This window comes from Crinia signifera, chromosome 1, assembly GCF_055691185.1.
Source record: "Crinia signifera chromosome 1, ASM5569118v1, whole genome shotgun sequence".
NCBI lineage: Eukaryota > Metazoa > Chordata > Amphibia > Anura > Myobatrachidae > Crinia > Crinia signifera.
Window position 1 is genome coordinate 472789003 of NC_139217.1, and position 18668 is coordinate 472807670.

General features: G+C 45.6%; 1 protein-coding gene across 4 annotated transcripts in view; it reads right to left on the reverse strand.

Moving 5' to 3' along the window:
• Window positions 1-1754: 1754 nt before the first annotated feature.
• IL11RA (interleukin 11 receptor subunit alpha) overlaps window positions 1755-18668 on the reverse strand; it is a 174064-nt gene continuing 157150 nt past the window's right edge. For all 4 annotated transcript variants that reach the window (XM_083155432.1, XM_083155431.1, XM_083155434.1 and 1 more), the window contains exons 11-13: window positions 17229-17328; window positions 11962-12041; window positions 1755-6436 (exon numbers count right to left, since the gene is read on the reverse strand). In XM_083155432.1, coding sequence (XP_083011558.1) covers window positions 6420-6436; window positions 11962-12041; window positions 17229-17328 — 197 coding nt within the window. In that variant the 3' untranslated portion in view covers window positions 1755-6419. The remainder of the gene's footprint in view (window positions 6437-11961; window positions 12042-17228; window positions 17329-18668) is intronic.

An 18668-nucleotide genomic window follows, 5' to 3' on the forward strand; every position in this document is an offset into this window, starting at 1 on the left:
GGTGTTACATATCCCATCACTCAGCGCAGTCTGCTCCGTATACAGCCTCAGTTACACGCGCAGTATACATGTGTCACATATCACATCACTCAGCTCCATATACAGCCTCAGTCACACGCAGCATACAGGTGTCACATATCACATCACTCAGCGCAGTCTGCTCCGTATACAGCCTCAGTCACACGCGGTATACAGGTGTCACATACCACATCACTCAGCGCAGTCTGCTCCGTATACAGCCTCAGTCACACGCAGTATACAGGTGTCACATATCACATCACTCAGCGCAGTCTGCTCCGTATACAGCCTCAGTCACACGCAGTATACAGGTGTCACATATCACATCACTCAGCGCAGTCTGCTCCGTATACAGCCTCAATCACACGCAGTATACATGTGTCACATATCACATCACTCAGCTCCATATACAGCCTCAGTCACACGCAGCATACAGGTGTCACATATCACATCACTCAGCGCAGTCTGCTCCGTATACAGCCTCAGTCACACACGGTATACAGGTGTCACATATCACATCACTCAGCGCAGTCTGCTCCGTATACAGCCTCAGTCACACGCAGTATACAGGTGTCACATATCACATCACTCAGCGCAGCCTGCTCCGTATACAGCCTCAGCCACATGCAGTATACAGGTGTCACATATCACATCACTCAGCACAGTCTGCTCCGTATACAGCCTCAGTCACACGCAGTATACAGGGGTCACATATCACATCACTCAGCGCAGTCTGCTCCGTATACAGCCTCAGTCACACACAGTATACAGGTGTCAAATATCACATCACTCAGCGCAGTCTGCTCCGTATACAGCCTCAGTCACACAGTATACAGGTGTCACATCACTCAGCACAGTCTGCTCCATATACAGCCTCAGTCACACGCAGTATACAGGTGTCACAGATCACATCACTCAGTGCAGTCTGCTCCGTATACTGCCTCAGTCACACACGGTATACAGATGTCACATATCATATCACTCAGCGCAGTCTGCTCCGTATACAGCCTCAGCCACACGCAGTATACAGGTGTCACATATCACATCACTCAGCACAGTCTGCTCCGTATACAGCCTCAGTCACACAGTATACAGGTGTCACATATCCCATCACTCAGCGCAGTCTGCTCCGTATACAGCCTCAGTCACACACAGTATACAGGTGTCACATATCACATCACTCAGCACAGTCTGCTCCATATACAGCCTCAGTCACACACAGTATACAGGTGTCACATATCCCATCACTCAGCGCAGTCTGCTCCGTATACAGCCTCAGTCACACACAGTATACAGGTGTTACATATCCCATCACTCAGCGCAGTCTGCTCCGTATACAGCCTCAGCCACACGCAGTATACAGGTAATCCTCCCAGTGGGGCAGAGTGGGTCAGTGTTACGGTGTGTCAGACTGAAGTGCAGGGTGTTGAGAGGTAATATCCGCCTGATGTCTCGCACCACGGTAGGGTACGAGCACATATGTGATGATATTTGGCAGACTGACGGGGTGCTGGTTCTGCATTTAGTTTTGAGCAACCAATTCCCACCCGGCCCCTACAAGCTGCGCTTCCCTCGAGTCCCAGGAGGGGCTGTTACAAGCTGGAAGGTATGAATGGAGACGGACCCATCTGCGGCGGTGCAACAGGTTAACTGTCACCTTAACCCCCAAACTGTGGACCCACCAACAGCCGCACCCCCCAGGAATAAGGGAACCATTGACAACAATGAATCCTAGATCATTTCCATTAATATTTTATTCTTGTAATGATAGGACCAGTATGAGTCTAATACACAAATCACTCAGCATCTAACTTAGATATACAGATTTATACCATGTGGACAGATGCTGCCCATATCTATCATGAAGCCTATATACAAGCGTCCCTACAAACATATCAATGAGGGTTATTGATGACGGGCGAATGGTTAATACCTCCCCCCCCCCCCATGCACCCTAGTATGGCGGCTGCCGGCGCCATCCCCACAGTAAATCAGCATTATAATACAGGAGTAGACACAACTGGAGATCGGGGGAAGCTGTGGGGTGTGTAATCCAAACGTTTTGTGAAATCGTTCGCAGGCGTTCACACTCGCAGATTATCATTAAAACATCTGCGTGACGGGAACAGTCTGTTGGCTTTGTGGGAAAGTCCTGCAGAACATTGCACAGGCCTGGTGCTATGCGGCTGCAGACTGTCCCAATTCATCATACGGCCAAATCTTGTGCACGTGCGACGCCTGCGAGCTGAGCGGAACAGGCGCCGCTGTGGTTCCAAAATCAACTAGAAGTGTGAAAAAGCAGCTGCGGCAACATCGACATCATGCGTACTTGTTTTAGCGCAGCTTTCGCAACGCACGTCATAAATAAGCCCCACCGCGTCACCTGGCGTTATATGCTAATGTGGTTAATAGGGGGTTAAGGGACTGTGGGGTAGATTTATTAATCTCGGTGAAGTGATAAGCTGTCTGGTCTTTATCACCGGCCAATCAGCTCATACCTGTCATCTTTCAAAACCAAGCCTGTAGCTTCAATGGTAGGAGCTGATTGGCCGGTGATAAAAAACAGACAGTTTATCACTTCACCGAGCTTAATAAATCTACCCCTGTGTTACTGATAAACACCTAGAACCAAGGCAAATGATAACGGTCGCCTCGCTACTGCAGCGCCCCCATAACCTCTACACATGTGGGGGGCAGTATGGTTACACAGGGCGGCAATGAAGCAGCAGAGGGAAGCTGTGCTATTACCGGCTTTGTATGATCTGCACAGAACGTGTAGCGAGCACCGGAACCACCTGTTGGCTTAGGGTGGGATTTCTGCCGCGGTTAAGCAAAGCGGCATTATGTCTGGCCGGAGCGGGAGAATATAAATCGGGGGAAGTGTTCCCAATATACAAGCAGGTTTTGCGGATAAATATACAATAGGTGAATTACGTAAACCATTCACATTCATTACTGATTGGATCAGTCTGTACATAGTTGTGTGACTATAATGCCCTAGTATTAGTATAATTGGATACAGCTTGTCGGAGGCGTTCCCTTACTTGCCTAGAAGCTTAATTCACTGTTCTACAGGTTGTGGGTTCCCAATATCTATCATTCTGGTCCCCACCAGCAACAGCAGATAATAGGGTCTGTGCAATTATTCCAAGAGGGGAATGTTCCAGATGGACGGCGATGGCGTTCTATGCCAGCCGGGCAGGATGTGCGCGGAGATCTTACTGCTGGTAACCCCGTTATGTCTTGATGACTCCACCGGCGCCCACAATACAATGCTCATGTAGGCACAGGGTTCTCTTCGGTGCTGCCACTGTCCTGCCCGCTAACTGTAGACATACTGTAGATCCGGGGTGATGTGGAAAACAGCAGCGCAGATTTATCAATGAAACGGAACAGAAAAAGTTGAAGAGTATTGAGAACAATCCGACCAGGACTGAGCTGCGGAGGAGGAGGAGGAAGCCGTTCTGGGACAATATATCCCGCAGGGGGACACGGGAGTTGTAGGCCGGTTGGTAGTGGTGGGCGCTAAAGCCAGCAGCTTGTGAAGATGATCCTGTAAAACTGACAGTGATCTACTGACGACTCCCCCATAGGTGACGGTCACCACATATATAACAGCTGTACAGAAGTGCCGTCTATGCAGCGGAGGTGATATATACACTTATAGCTATAGGATGAACAGATAAAACACATTGTATGGAGAAAAACACTATACCGACCGGAGGACTGACAACATGGAGGACACTGGTATGGTCGCACAGTATACAGGAGATCAGAGCAGTAACACAGTATAGTAGAAGGGTACAGTCACACAGAATACAGGAGTAGGGTACAGTCACACAGAATACAGGAGTAGGGTACAGTCACACAGAATACAGGAGTAGGGTACAGTCACACAGTATACAGGAGTAGGGTACAGTCACACAGTACACAGAAGGGTACAGTCGCAGAGTATACAGGAGAGGGGTACAGTCACACAGTATACAGGACTAGGGTACAGTCACACAGAATACAGGAGTAGGGTACAGTCACACAGAATACAGGAGTAGGGTACAGTCACACAGAATACAGGAGAAGGGTACAGTCACACAGAATACAGGAGAAGGGTACAGTCACACAGAATACAGGAGTAGGGTACAGTCGCACAGTATACAGGAGTAGGGTACAGTCGCACAGTATACAGGAGTAGGGTACAGTCACACAGTATACAGGACTAGGGTACAGTCACACAGAATACAGGAGTAGGGTACAGTCACACAGAATACAGGAGAAGGGTACAGTCACACAGAATACAGGAGTAGGGTACAGTCACACAGTATACAGGACTAGGGTACAGTCACACAGAATACAGGAGAAGGGTACAGTCACACAGAATACAGGAGAAGGGTACAGTCACACAGAATACAGGAGTAGGGTACAGTCACACAGTATACAGGACTAGGGTACAGTCACACAGAATACAGGAGTAGGGTACAGTCACACAGAATACAGGAGAAGGGTACAGTCACACAGAATACAGGAGTAGGGTACAGTCACACAGTATACAGGACTAGGGTACAGTCACACAGAATACAGGAGTAGGGTACAGTCACACAGAATACAGGAGAAGGGTACAGTCACACAGTATACAGGAGAAGGGTACAGTCACACAGAATACAGGAGTAGGGTACAGTCACACAGTATACAGGACTAGGGTACAGTCACACAGAATACAGGAGTAGGGTACAGTCACACAGAATACAGAAGTAGGGTACAGTCACACAGAATACAGGAGTAGGGTACAGTCACACAGTATACAGGAGTAGGGTACAGTCACACAGTATACAGGAGAAGGGTACAGTCGCACAGTATACAGGAGAGGGGTACAGTCGCACAGTATACAGGAGAGGGGTACAGTCGCACAGTATACAGGAGTAGGGTACAGTCGCACAGTATACAGGAGTAGGGTACAGTCACACAGTATACAGGAGTAGGGTACAGTCACACAGTATACAGGAGAAGGGTACAGTCGCACAGTATACAGGAGAGGGGTACAGTCGCACAGTATACAGGAGAGGGGTACAGTCGCACAGTATACAGGAGAGGGGTACAGTCGCACAGTATACAGGAGTAGGGTATAGTCACACAAAATGGGGGAAATCAGAGGGGTGACAAAGTGCAGGATACAGTATCTCATGTTAGTAAATGACAGTATTGGCTATATTCTATTACACAGACAATAAAAGATGTGAAAATGTTTTTTACATGACTCCAAAGTAGAAACACAAGAAATACAGCGGTGTGAGGCTGTGCCTCAGATGCGATATTGTATTGCTGTGCCTCAGATGCGATATTGTGATGCTGTGCCTCCGATGCGGCAGTGTGATGCTGTGCCTCCGATGCGGCAGTGTGATGCTGTGCCTCCGATGCGGCAGTGTGATGCTGTGCCTCCGATGCGGCAGTGTGATGCTGTGCCTCCGATGCGGCAGTGTGATGCTGTGCCTCCGATGCGGCAGTGTGATGCTGTGCCTCCGATGCGGCCGTGTATTGCTGTGCCTCAGATGCGGCAGTGTATTGCTGTGCCTCAGATGCGGCAGTGTATTGCTGTGCCTCAGATGCGGCAGTGTATTGCTGTGCCTCAGATACGGCATTGTATTGCTGTGCCTCAGCTGCCGCAGTGTATTCCGGGGATACGGGGCCCCCCTCGGCCCAGGTTAGCTTCATGAACTGCTTACTGTTACGGATTGTTAGTACACACACAATGACAGGAAGGAAATGTCTGTCTGACGCACAGCATGAAAGCCGCTCATTCTGTCCGCACAGGAGCTGCTGGCCCCTCAGTACCAGGACAGACGCATGATGCTCTGTGGTGTGAAGGAAGGTTTATGATATAGCAGCAAAACTGTGACCACAGCCAGACTGCAGCGGTCAGATATGAAATCACGGTCCAGGAGGAACTGTCATGTGACCACAGCCAGACTGCAGCGGTCAGATATGAAATCACGGTCCAGGAGGAACTGTCATGTGACCACAGCCAGACTGCAGCGGTCAGATATGAAATCACGGTCCAGGAGGAACTGTCACGCGACCACAGCCAGACTGCAGCGGTCAGATATGAACTGTCATGTGACCACAGCCAGACTGCAGCGGTCAGATATGAAATCACTGTCCAGGAGGAACTGTCATGTGACCACAGCCAGACTGCAGCGGTCAGATATGAAATCACTGTCCAGGAGGATGAGCCGGGTCCAGCTGGTGTCTGATGAGCAGGATGAGGGTTCCTGTACGTCGCAGCCCTCTGACGGATGCTCTCCGATCCCTGACTCTCCCCTCCCGGGGGGAACAAGGCCACCTGTGCAGACTACTCCCGAGGCCGCTGCTTCCCTCAGTCAGGTACCAGAGTTTTCCCTTCTTCAAGGTAACTATAAGATTTGGCTTTCTGTGGAGAAAGGAGTAAAAGTCAGAAGTTGTGACAAGGTGCGGTATAGCATGTCAACTACGTCTTGGTTGACCCCAAACGGTCAACATGCACAAGGTCGACACTGGAAGAAGGCCGACACGTAACAGTTAGACACTGAAAAGATCAACCTGAGTTTTTATTTAATTTATTTTTTTGGTGTCACTGGTGACGGCTGAGCAGGTGGACCCCCAATTTCATGTGTCGACCTTATGCTTGTCTTGACCATTTGCTTGTGTCGACCAATAGTGGTCAACGGAATGCATGTCAACCTAAAGTCTGGATTCTATGCTGAAGACACACTGTAAAGAATCTTTCAGAAGCGCTGAAGTGTTGTACCCTCTACAGCCAGCAGGTGGCAGTCTTTCCCAGACAGAACTACTGTTAAGGGTATCTCCAATCACATGTACATTGCGGTGTCCAGTACCTGGGACTAATGAGGGCATCACCATACACCTCTACAGCTGGGCTCCCGTTACCCGCAGACTCTGCAATATGACGCCCTAATTATTCTGCTGCCTGGCTACTGGCACCGCATTTATTAATGGAGAAACTGACATTCAACATCCGCACCAGAGACACAAACGCTCATTGCTGATCAGTGCTACGGACAATTTTGGGTCTCCCCAGTCACACCAAGGTCTTGAATACAAAGGGATCTGATTGGATGCTGCACTAACCAATGAAATTATTATTTATTAAGTTTCTCTGTGCTTTACAATTGGAAATAGGGATAAAATAAACGCAGTAGTTTACAGTCAAAATAGTAGGAGGGCGCTGCTGGCAAGCTTCCAGACATGAGAGGTGGAGGATCTCCCGCCACACGCGCAGAATCATGCGGCAACTGGGCCACAGCGTTCTTGTACGGCTGAAATACTGCCCAATCCAACAGCATTTTACCGTCTGCATTTTACTGCAATGAGTCCGGTCTATAAAACAATGGCCGACTGCACCAGACCTGCCCCAATGCAGCGCTGACAACATTCTGGGCCAGATGTGCTAAGCTTCAAAAGTGATCAAATGGAGAGTGATAAACCACCAGCCAATCAGCTCCTACCTGTCATGTCACAGACGGTCTAAAAAATGTCAGCCAGGAGCTGATTGGCTGGCTGATTACCACTCTCCATTTGATCACTTTTGAAGCTTAGTGCATCTGGCCCCCTGTCTGGAGAACACAGAACATCTCTGCACCTCGGGGTTAGGAATGCCGTATGGAAATAAACTCCCCAATAGTCTCACCCTTCCCCATATGGTCAGCCCAGAACGCCCAATATTCTCCAGTGTCTGTTAACCTCAGTGAAACAAAATGATCAACACAGTAGCGTAACCCATAGCAACCCACCAGTGTAGTGCAAGAGACAGGAAAGGCACATCTGAGGGATTGCTGGGAGTTGCAGTACTACAGCACATTACATAGAGACTAGATGAGGAACGCGGGCAGACATCCAATCCTGGGAAATCCCGAATTCTAAAATATTTCTCGCTGACTAAATGCAGGTGGGGAAATGTACTAAGATGAGACTTCTAGTTCACATGGGATGTTACAGCCAATCAGTATCTACTTCTTATTTATTTACCACTTTCTAGAAAATAACAGATTGTACCTGATTAGTTGCCCATAACGACATCCCCTGTGAAACAGAAGTCCCATCTTAGTACATTTCCCCCAGAATGTGAGTAGAGAACAACCGTATCCAGCCTCTGTCCATGGGACTAAATCAGATCCGCAGGGCGAGGAGCCAGTATGTGCATGATCCGCACTGCGCAGATGGCGCCCTCTGTGACATCACAGCATCGCTGGCTGGCGTTTGTAGGCGGCACAACTGTGTTTTCTGGGAGTGCCACCTAAAAATGCAGGGGGGTGACTGGCAGTGGGGAAGGAAGATTCAAATATTCTCTGTACAGCGATGTGGAATATGTGTGCGCTATATAATAACTGGTAATAACATACTCTGTACAGCGCTGCGGAATATGTGTGCGCTATATAATAACTGGTAATAATATTCTCTGTACAGCGCTGTGGAATATGTGTGCGCTATATAATAACTGGTAATAATAGTCTCGGTACAGCACTGCGGAATATGTGTGCGCTATATAATAACTGGTAATAATAGTCTCTGTACAGTGCTGTGGAATATGTGTGCGCTATATAATAACTGGTAATAATAGTCTCTGTACAGTGCTGTGGAATATGTGTGTGCTATATAATAACTGGTAATAATAGTCTCTGTACAGCGCTGCAGAATATGTGTGCGCTATATAATAACTGGTAATAATATTCTCTGTACAGCGCTGCGGAATATGTGTGCGCTATATAATAACTGGTAATAATAGTCTCTGTACAGCGCTGCGGAATATGTGTGCGCTATATAATAACTGGTAATAATAGTCTCTGTACAGCGCTGCGGAATATGTGTGCGCTATATAATAACTGGTAATAATAGTCTCTGTACAGCGCTGTGGAATATGTGTGCGCTATATAATAACTGGTAATAATAGTCTCTGTACAGCGCTGTGGAATATGTGTGCGCTATATAATATCTGGTAATAATAGTCTCTGTACAGCGCTGCGGAATATGTGTGCGCTATATAATAACTGGTAATAATAGTCTCTGTACAGCGCTGCGGAATATGTGTGCGCTATATAATAACTGGTGATAATATTCTCTGTACAGCGCTGCGGAATATGTGTGCGCTATATAATAACTGGTAATAATATTCTCTGTACAGCGCTGCGGAATATGTGTGCGCTATATAATAACTGGTAATAATAGTCTCGGTACAGCACTGCGGAATATGTGTGCGCTATATAATAACTGGTAATAATAGTCTCTGTACAGCGCTGCGGAATATGTGTGCGCTATATAATAACTGGTAATAATAGTCTCTGTACAGCGCTGCAGAATATGTGTCCGCTATATAATAACTGGAAATAATATTCTCTGTATAGCGCTGTGGAATATGTGTGCGCTATATAAATAACTGGTAATAATAGTCTCTGTACAGCGCTGCGGAATATGTGTGCGCTATATAAATAACTGGTAATAATATTCTCTGTACAGCGCTGCGGAATATGTGTGCACTATATAATAACTGGTAATAATAATCTCTGTACAGCGCTGCGGAATATGTGTGCGCTATATAAATAACTGGTAATAATATTCTCTGTACAGCGCTGCGGAATATGTGTGCACTGTATAATAACTGGTAATAATATTCTCTGTACAGCTCTGCGGAATATGTGTGCGCTATATAATAACTGGTAATAATAATCTCTGTACAGCGCTGCGGAATATGTGTGCGCTATATAAATAACTGGTAATAATATTCTCTGAACAGCGCTGTGGAATGTGTGCACTATATAAATAACTGGTAATAATAGTCTCTGTACAGCGCTGCAGAATATGTATGCGCTATATAATATAACTGGTAATAATAATCTCTGTACAGCGCTGCAGAATATGTCTCCGCTATATAATAACTGGTAATAATATTCTCTGTACAGCGCTGTGGAATATGTGTGCGCTGTATAATAACTGGTAATAATAGTCTCTGTACAGCACTGCGGAATATGTGTGCGCTATATAAATAACTGGTAATAATAATCTCTGTACAGCGCTGTGGAATATGTGTGTGCTATATAATAACTGGTAATAATAGTCTCTGTACAGCGATGTGGAATATGTGTGCGCTATATAATAACTGGTAATAATATTCTCTGTACAGCGCTGCGGAATATGTGTGCGCTATATAAATAACTGGTAATAATAGTCTCTGTACAGCGCTGCGGAATATGTGTGCGCTATATAATAACTGGAAATAATATTCTCTGTACAGCGCTGCAGAATATGTGTGCGCTATATAATAACTGGTAATAATAGTCTCTGTACAGCGCTGTGGAATATGTGTGCGCTATATAATAACTGGTAATAATAGTCTCTGTACAGCGCTGCGGAATATGTGTGCGCTATATAATAACTGGTAGTAATATTCTCTGTACAGCGCTGCGGAATATGTGTGCACTATATAATAACTGGTAATAATATTCTCTGTACAGCGCTGCGGAATATGTGTGCGCTATATAATAACTGGTAATAATAATCTCTGTACAGCGCTGCGGAATATGTGTGCGCTATATAAATAACTGGTAATAATATTCTCTGTACAGCGCTGCGGAATATGTGTGCACTGTATAATAACTGGTAATAATATTCTCTGTACAGCGCTGCGGAATATGTGTGCGCTATATAATAACTGGTAATAATAATCTCTGTACAGCGCTGCGGAATATGTGTGCGCTATATAAATAACTGGTAATAATATTCTCTGAACAGCGCTGTGGAATATGTGTGCACTATATAATAACTGGTAATAATAATCTCTGTACAGCGCTGCGGAATATGTGTGCGCTATATAAATAACTGGTAATAATATTCTCTGTACAGCGCTGCGGAATATGTGTGTGCTATATAATAACTGGTAATAATAGTCTCTGTACAGCGATGTGGAATATGTGTGCGCTATATAATAACTGGTAATAATATTCTCTGTACAGCGCTGCGGAATATGTGTGCGCTATATAATAACTGGAAATAATATTCTCTGTACAGCGCTGCGGAATATGTGTGCGCTATATAATAACTGGTAATAATAGTCTCTGTACAGCGCTGCAGAATATGTGTGTGCTATATAATATAACTGGTAATAATAATCTCTGTACAGCGCTGCAGAATATGTCTCCGCTATATAATAACTGGTAATAATATTCTCTGTACAGCGCTGTGGAATATGTGTGCGCTGTATAATAACTGGTAATAATAGTCTCTGTACAGCACTGCGGAATATGTGTGCGCTATATAAATAACTGGTAATAATAATCTCTGTACAGCGCTGTGGAATATGTGTGTGCTATATAATAACTGGTAATAATAGTCTCTGTACAGCGATGTGGAATATGTGTGCGCTATATAATAACTGGTAATAATATTCTCTGTACAGCGCTGCGGAATATGTGTGTGCTATATAATAACTGGTAATAATAGTCTCTGTACAGCGCTGCGGAATATGTGTGCGCTATATAATAACTGGTAATAATAGTCTCTGTACAGCGCTGCAGAATATGTGTGCGCTATATAATAACTGGTAATAATAGTCTCTGTACAGCGCTGCGGAATATGTGTGCGCTATATAATAACTGGTAATAATAGTCTCTGTACAGCGCTGTGGAATATGTGTGCGCTATATAACTAGCTGGTAATAAGTAAATAAGTAGCAGATTAAATCAATCACTTTCCTCTTTTTAGGGGCCAGGATAATAATGATGAACAATTACAATATATGCAGACAGGCGAATGACACCACCCTTCCCAGGCTGTACAGTTACTGATTTACCCCATGTACAGAGGATGATCACAGGAATCCAGTAACACTTCTGTACAGGACACGTCCCCCCCCCCCCCCGTCCCCGTCCCCGTCCCCCCATGTCTTACACGGCGGACAGCACTTACTTGGCAGAGTCTTCATGTGAATTGCGGACAGAAAGTTCATCTTTATGCTGCTGTCCTTGACCGTCCTCCCCACTCGGACCCTGCGTGACAGAGCGAGACGTCAGCATTATCCCTTGTGTATTACATAAATACTGTGCAGCCATTCTGTGGCCACAGAAAGCACCTTAGAATTATAAATGGTTCTTGTTTCCTAGCACGGCGCCCCTTGGGTCCCATCGCATACCATAACTTAACGTATGCGATGGGACCCGATCAGACCCGACCGACCCGATTTTCGGGGTTTAAAGACGTTCCCATACAATTTTAAAATCGGTTGCATCGCGACATGATTATACCCGATTTTACATTGTAATCAGCCATCAGGGTGGCTGTACAATGAAAAATGCCCCCCCCCCAGACCCGATATTTAATTGTATACCCACCATGATGGTTAATTAGTATGTCAAATGCCCCCCCATTGTTAGCGCCACGATCAACGGCAACCCGAAGCGTGGCGAGCCCGCGAGGGGCGGCGGTACCCGTCCTCCAACCTCTTCATACCCCCACTATCCTTGTCGGCGTGGAGTTGATTATATATAGTGTGGCGAGCGCAGCGAGCCCCACGAGGGGACGCAAAATACATGTGAAGTAATGCACGTGCGCTCGCCGCGCTTCAGGCTCGGTGGCTCGCTGCGCTCGCCACCCTATATAAAATCAACTCAACGCCGACGTGGATAGTGGGGGTATGAAAAGGTCGGAGGACGCGTACCTCTGCGCTCGCCATGCTTCGGGTTGGCGTTGATCGTGGGCATTTGACATGGTAATTACCCATCAGGGTGGGTATACAATGAAAAATAGGGTCTGGGGGGCATTTAACATAGGAATCAGCCATCAGGGTGGCTGTACAATTAAAAATCGGGTCAAATCGGTCGCATCGCATGTGATCTGGTCGCATGCGATGCCACCGTCTTTACACACCCGATGCCATACAATCTACATCGGTGGCGCCGTGCTAGAAAACAAGTACCATATAAATATATATTAATATCCTAGGTGATCAGGCAGGCAAATGGTTATATATGCACAGCGCTGCGTAACATGAAGGGTAATGATCATATTATCTTACAATAAGCTACACAAAAACATTGGATTTAAAAGTCAGCTCACAAACTCGCCACCAGGTGGCGCCAGCAGCCACCATCACCAAACTTCCAATTATAATAGATTCAAATTGAAAGAACATTTAAAAGGAAGACACATCCTTGTACTTTAATACCGGGAGTTATTTGCAAATGAAGAAGCTACAATCTAGGCCCGTGAGCACTGCACTTTGGGGAAGGGTGTGTGTGTGTGGGGGGGGGACAGGTACATGGGTGCGTAACACAGTACATCAGGCAATGTTAAATGCACCCCCATTGTCAACGCCAACCCGAAGTGTGGCGAGTGCAGCGAGCCCGCGAGGGGCGGCGGTACGCGTCCACCGACCTTTTCATACCCCCACTATCCACGTCGGCGTGGAGTTGATATTATATAGTGTGGCGAGCGCAGCGAGCCACCGAGCCCGAAGCATGGCGAGCGGACGCGGACTACTTTACATGTGTTCCGCGTGCGCTCGCCACGCTTCGGGCTCGGTGGCTCGCCACGCTATCTAAAATCAACTCCACGCCGAGGAAATATCACTATGATCCAATTATTTAGGGCAGTAGCTCCAAACTTTTTTTGAATCACGGGACACCTCTAGTATGAGAGATTTTCACGGTGCCCTCTAGGCCATAAATTTCGTATTTAGAAATGTAAAAGATTATATAAAAAATTGTGTTTATACAGAAAGTCACCCTCCGTTCTAATGATGTGGTGAGTGACAAGATTCACTTCTGTATGTCCACAGATTTATGATTGGCAGCCACTAACATTGCTTACGCCTAGAACATTGACCATAAATAATTTGAACTGACCCTGGGCCAGCAACCCCATGCACGTGTCCCGAGCACAGGCACACATTTTGGGAACCACTGCCCTAGGGAATACCAACAAATCTTTCCAGGACATTTAAAAATCTTTGAAAAATACACAATAATTGATCTCTTTTAACAGTTTATCTGCTTTATGCTGAAGCAAAAGTCATGCATTACACAATGGCCCTTATTCAGATCTGATCGCAGTACAAATTTGTTCTCAAAATGGGCAAAACCATTTGCACTGCAGGTGGGGCAGATGTAACGGTGCTGGTACTTCAGGAATTGACCATATTGTTCTTGTAGGAATCAGCCACCTAATTCTGCTAACCCCTGTGCATCCTCAATTCAGCCCTAAACAAGCTTTTGTCACCAGACACATCCTAACCTGTCAGTGTGTATATACCGGAGACACATCCTAAACTGTCAGTGTGTATATACCGGAGACACATCCTAACCTGTCAGTGTGTATATACTGGAGACACATCCTAACCTGTCAGTGTTTATATATACCTGAGACACATCACATCAACTGTCAGTGTGTATATACCGGAGACACAGCCTAACCTGTCAGTGTGTATATACCGGAGACACATCCTAACCTGTCAGTGTGTATATACCGGAGACACATCCTAACCTGTCAGTGTGTATATACCGGAGACACATCCTAACCTGTCAGTGTGTATATACCGGAGACACATCCTAACCTGTCAGTGTGTATATACCGGAGACACATCCTAACCTGTCAGTGTGTATATACCGGAGACACATCCTAACCTGTCAGTGTGTATATACCGGAGACACATCCTAACCTGTCAGTGTGTATATACCGGAGACACATCCTAACCTGTCAGTGTGTATATACCTGAGACACATCACATCACCTGTCAGTGTGTACAGTATATACCTGAGACACATCACATCACCTGTCAGTGTGTATATACCTGAGACACATCACCTGTCAGTGTGTATATACCTGAGACACATCCTAACCTGTCAGTGTGTATATACCTGAGACACATCCTAACCTGTCAGTGTGTATATACCGGAGACACATCCTAACCTGTCAGTGTGTATATACCGGAGACACATCCTAACCTGTCAGTGTGTATATACCTGAGACACATCACATCACCTGTCAGTGTGTATATACCGGAGACACATCACATGTCAGTGTGTATATACCTAAGACACATCACCTGTCAGTGTGTATATACCTGAGACACATCCTAACCTGTCAGTGTGTAAATACCTGAGACACATCACCTGTCAGTGTGTATATACCTAAGACACATCACCTGTCAGTGTGTATATACCTAAGACACATCACCTGTCAGTGTGTATATACCTGAGACACATCCTAACCTGTCAGTGTGTATATACCTGAGACACATCACCTGTCAGTGTGTATATACCTAAGACACATCACCTGTCAGTGTGTATATACCTAAGACACATCACCTGTCAGTGTGTATATACCTGAGACACATCCTAACCTGTCAGTGTGTATATACCTGAGACACATCCTAACCTGTCCGTGTGTATATACCGGAGACACATCCTAACCTGTCAGTGTGTATATACCTGAGACACATCCTAACCTGTCAGTGTGTATATACCGGAGACACATCCTAACCTGTCAGTGTGTATATACCTGAGACACATCACATCACCTGTCAGTGTGTATATACCGGAGACACATCCTAACCTGTCAGTGTGTATATACCGGAGACACATCCTAACCTGTCAGTGTGTAAATACCTGAGACACATCCTAACCTGTCAGTGTGTATATACCTGAGACACATCACCTGTCAGTGTGTATATACCTGAGACACATCACCTGTCAGTGTGTATATACACCGGAGACACATCCTAACCTGTCAGTGTGTATATACCGGAGACACATCCTAACCTGTCAGTGTGTATATACCGGAGACACATAACATCACCTGTCAGTGTGTATATACCGGAGACACATCCTAACCTGTCAGTGTGTATATACCTGAGACACATCACATCACCTGTCAGTGTGTATATACCTGAGACACATCACATCACCTGTCAGTGTGTAAATACCTGAGACACATCCTAACCTGTCAGTGTGTATATACCTGAGACACATCACCTGTCAGTGTGTATATACCTGAGACACATCCTAACCTGTCAGTGTGTATATACCTGAGACACATCCTAACCTGTCAGTGTGTATATACCGGAGACACATCCTAACCTGTCAGTGTGTATATACCGGAGACACATCCTAACCTGTCAGTGTGTATATACCTGAGACACATCACATCACCTGTCAGTGTGTATATACCGGAGACACATCCTAACCTGTCAATGTGTATATACCGGAGACACATCCTAACCTGTCAGTGTGTATATACCTGAGACACATCACATCACCTGTCAGTGTGTATATACCGGAGACACATCCTAACCTGTCAGTGTGTATATACCTGAGACACATCCTAACCTGTCAGTGTGTATATACCGGAGACACATCCTAACCTGTCAGTGTGTATATACCTGAGACACATCCTAACCTGTCAGTGTGTATATACCTGAGACACATCACATCACCTGTCAGTGTGTATATACCTGAGACACATCACATCACCTGTCAGTGTGTATATCCCTGAGACACATCACCTGTCAGTGTGTATATACCTGAGACACATCACAATACCTGTCAGTGTGTATATACCTGAGAACCATCACCTGTCAGTGTGTATATACCTGAGACACATCACATCACCTGTCAGTGTGTATATACCTGAGACACATCACATCACCTGTCAGTGTGTAAATACCTGAGACACATCCTAACCTGTCAGTGTGTATATACCTGAGACACATCCTAACCTGTCAGTGTGTATATACCTGAGACACATCCTAACCTGTCAGTGTGTATATACCGGAGACACATCCTAACCTGTCAGTGTGTATATACCGGAGACACATCCTAACCTGTCAGTGTGTACAGTATATACCTGAGACATATCACATCACCTGTCATTGTGTATATACCTGAGACACAGCCTAACCTGTCAGTGTGTATATACCGGAGACACATCCTAACCTGTCAGTGTGTATATACCGGAGACACATCCTAACCTGTCAGTGTGTACAGTATATACCTGAGACATATCACATCACCTGTCATTGTACAGCATCTCAGACCATGTTGGCGCTACATAATGCAATGAATAGATTTGATGCTTGTTCCTTTCTGGCCTATTCTTTACATGCATTAGACAATAAACTGTGTGCACATACACAATAGGTGGGATGAGACATTTTATACAGATACGAGGGTGACAATTACCAGATGAGTGCTCCGAAAATCAAAAAAAGGACGAGAACCACAAAGCCGAAAATCCCCAGAGAGATCAGGATCACCACTTTCTCCACGGAGTCATTCTGGTCTGTAAGGAGGCAGAAGTCAGGTAAGAGAGGGCAATACGCTATAGCCAGGAGTCATGTGATGCAATCCCACCTATCAGCGGTCAGTGGTTAGTGTAGGTGCATAATGTATTGTGAGGTCTATATAACAGGTGATGCTGATAGCATCAGCGGCACAAAGCAAATATCCCTACGCAGCTGACATTGATATGATCAACATCATATGGTTGACATGGCGAAAGGTCAACATGACAACGACTGGGATTAGAAACGGCAATCTGTGCTGAGTGCTCGGTTAGCGGAGTGAGTTCAGTAATTGGGATTCATGTGCTGGAACTTACAAATCTACTCCCAAAAAATCCTCATGTCAACCTGTGTATGCGTCGACCATTTCATTGTAATGACCTTGTGTATGTCGACTATTTTTTCACTGATGACCTTCTTGAACCACGACAGCAAACTTTAGAAAGTGAGAGATTTTGGGAGAGTTTTCCTAAAGCAGCAAAATCAACCTGCCGCTCTCCTGTTTTGGTTCACACATCCGGGGCCCAAGGAGATAATTAATGTTTTGTGCGTCCATTATGCAATGCTAGGTGACATTATAGGGTCCAGGAAGAAACATTTTAATTTTCACATCATTTTACCTCTGATAATAATGATAAATAAATATATTTAGCAAGAGGGCATAAAACATTACTGGGGAGGTGGGTGGGTCTGTGGGTTGTAAGGGGGGGGGGGGGGGGAGTGGACATTTACAGGTAACGTTCTATGCAGCTATGCCACAAAGTACAGGGTAACGCAGCATCTGATGGTTTTTATAGTTATTATTTTTAAAATAACTTATTCTTCTCATAGTGATCTATGGTTACTGAGAGGCAGGAGGGACTTATTCTTCTCATTGTTATCTATGGTTACTGAGGGGCAGGACGGACGTATTCTTCTCATAGTGATCTCTGGTTACTGAGAGGCAGGATGGGCTTATTCGTCTCATAGTGATCTATGGTTACTGAGAGACAGGAGGGACTTATTCTTCTCATAGTGATCTATGGTTACTGAGAGGCAGGAGGGACTTACTCTTCTCATAGTGATCTATGGTTACTGAGAGGCAGGAGGGACTTACTCTTCTCATAGTGATCTATGGTTACTGAGAGGCAGGAGGGATTTATTCTTCTCATAGTTATCTATGGTTACTGAGAGGCAGGAGGGACTTATTCTTCTCATAGTTATCTATGGTTACTGAGGGGCGGGAGGGACTTATTCTTCTCATAGTTATCTTTGGTTACTGAGAGGCAGGAGGGACTTAGTAACCATAGATCACTATGAGAAGAGTAGGTCCCTCCTGCCTCTCAGTAACCATAGATAA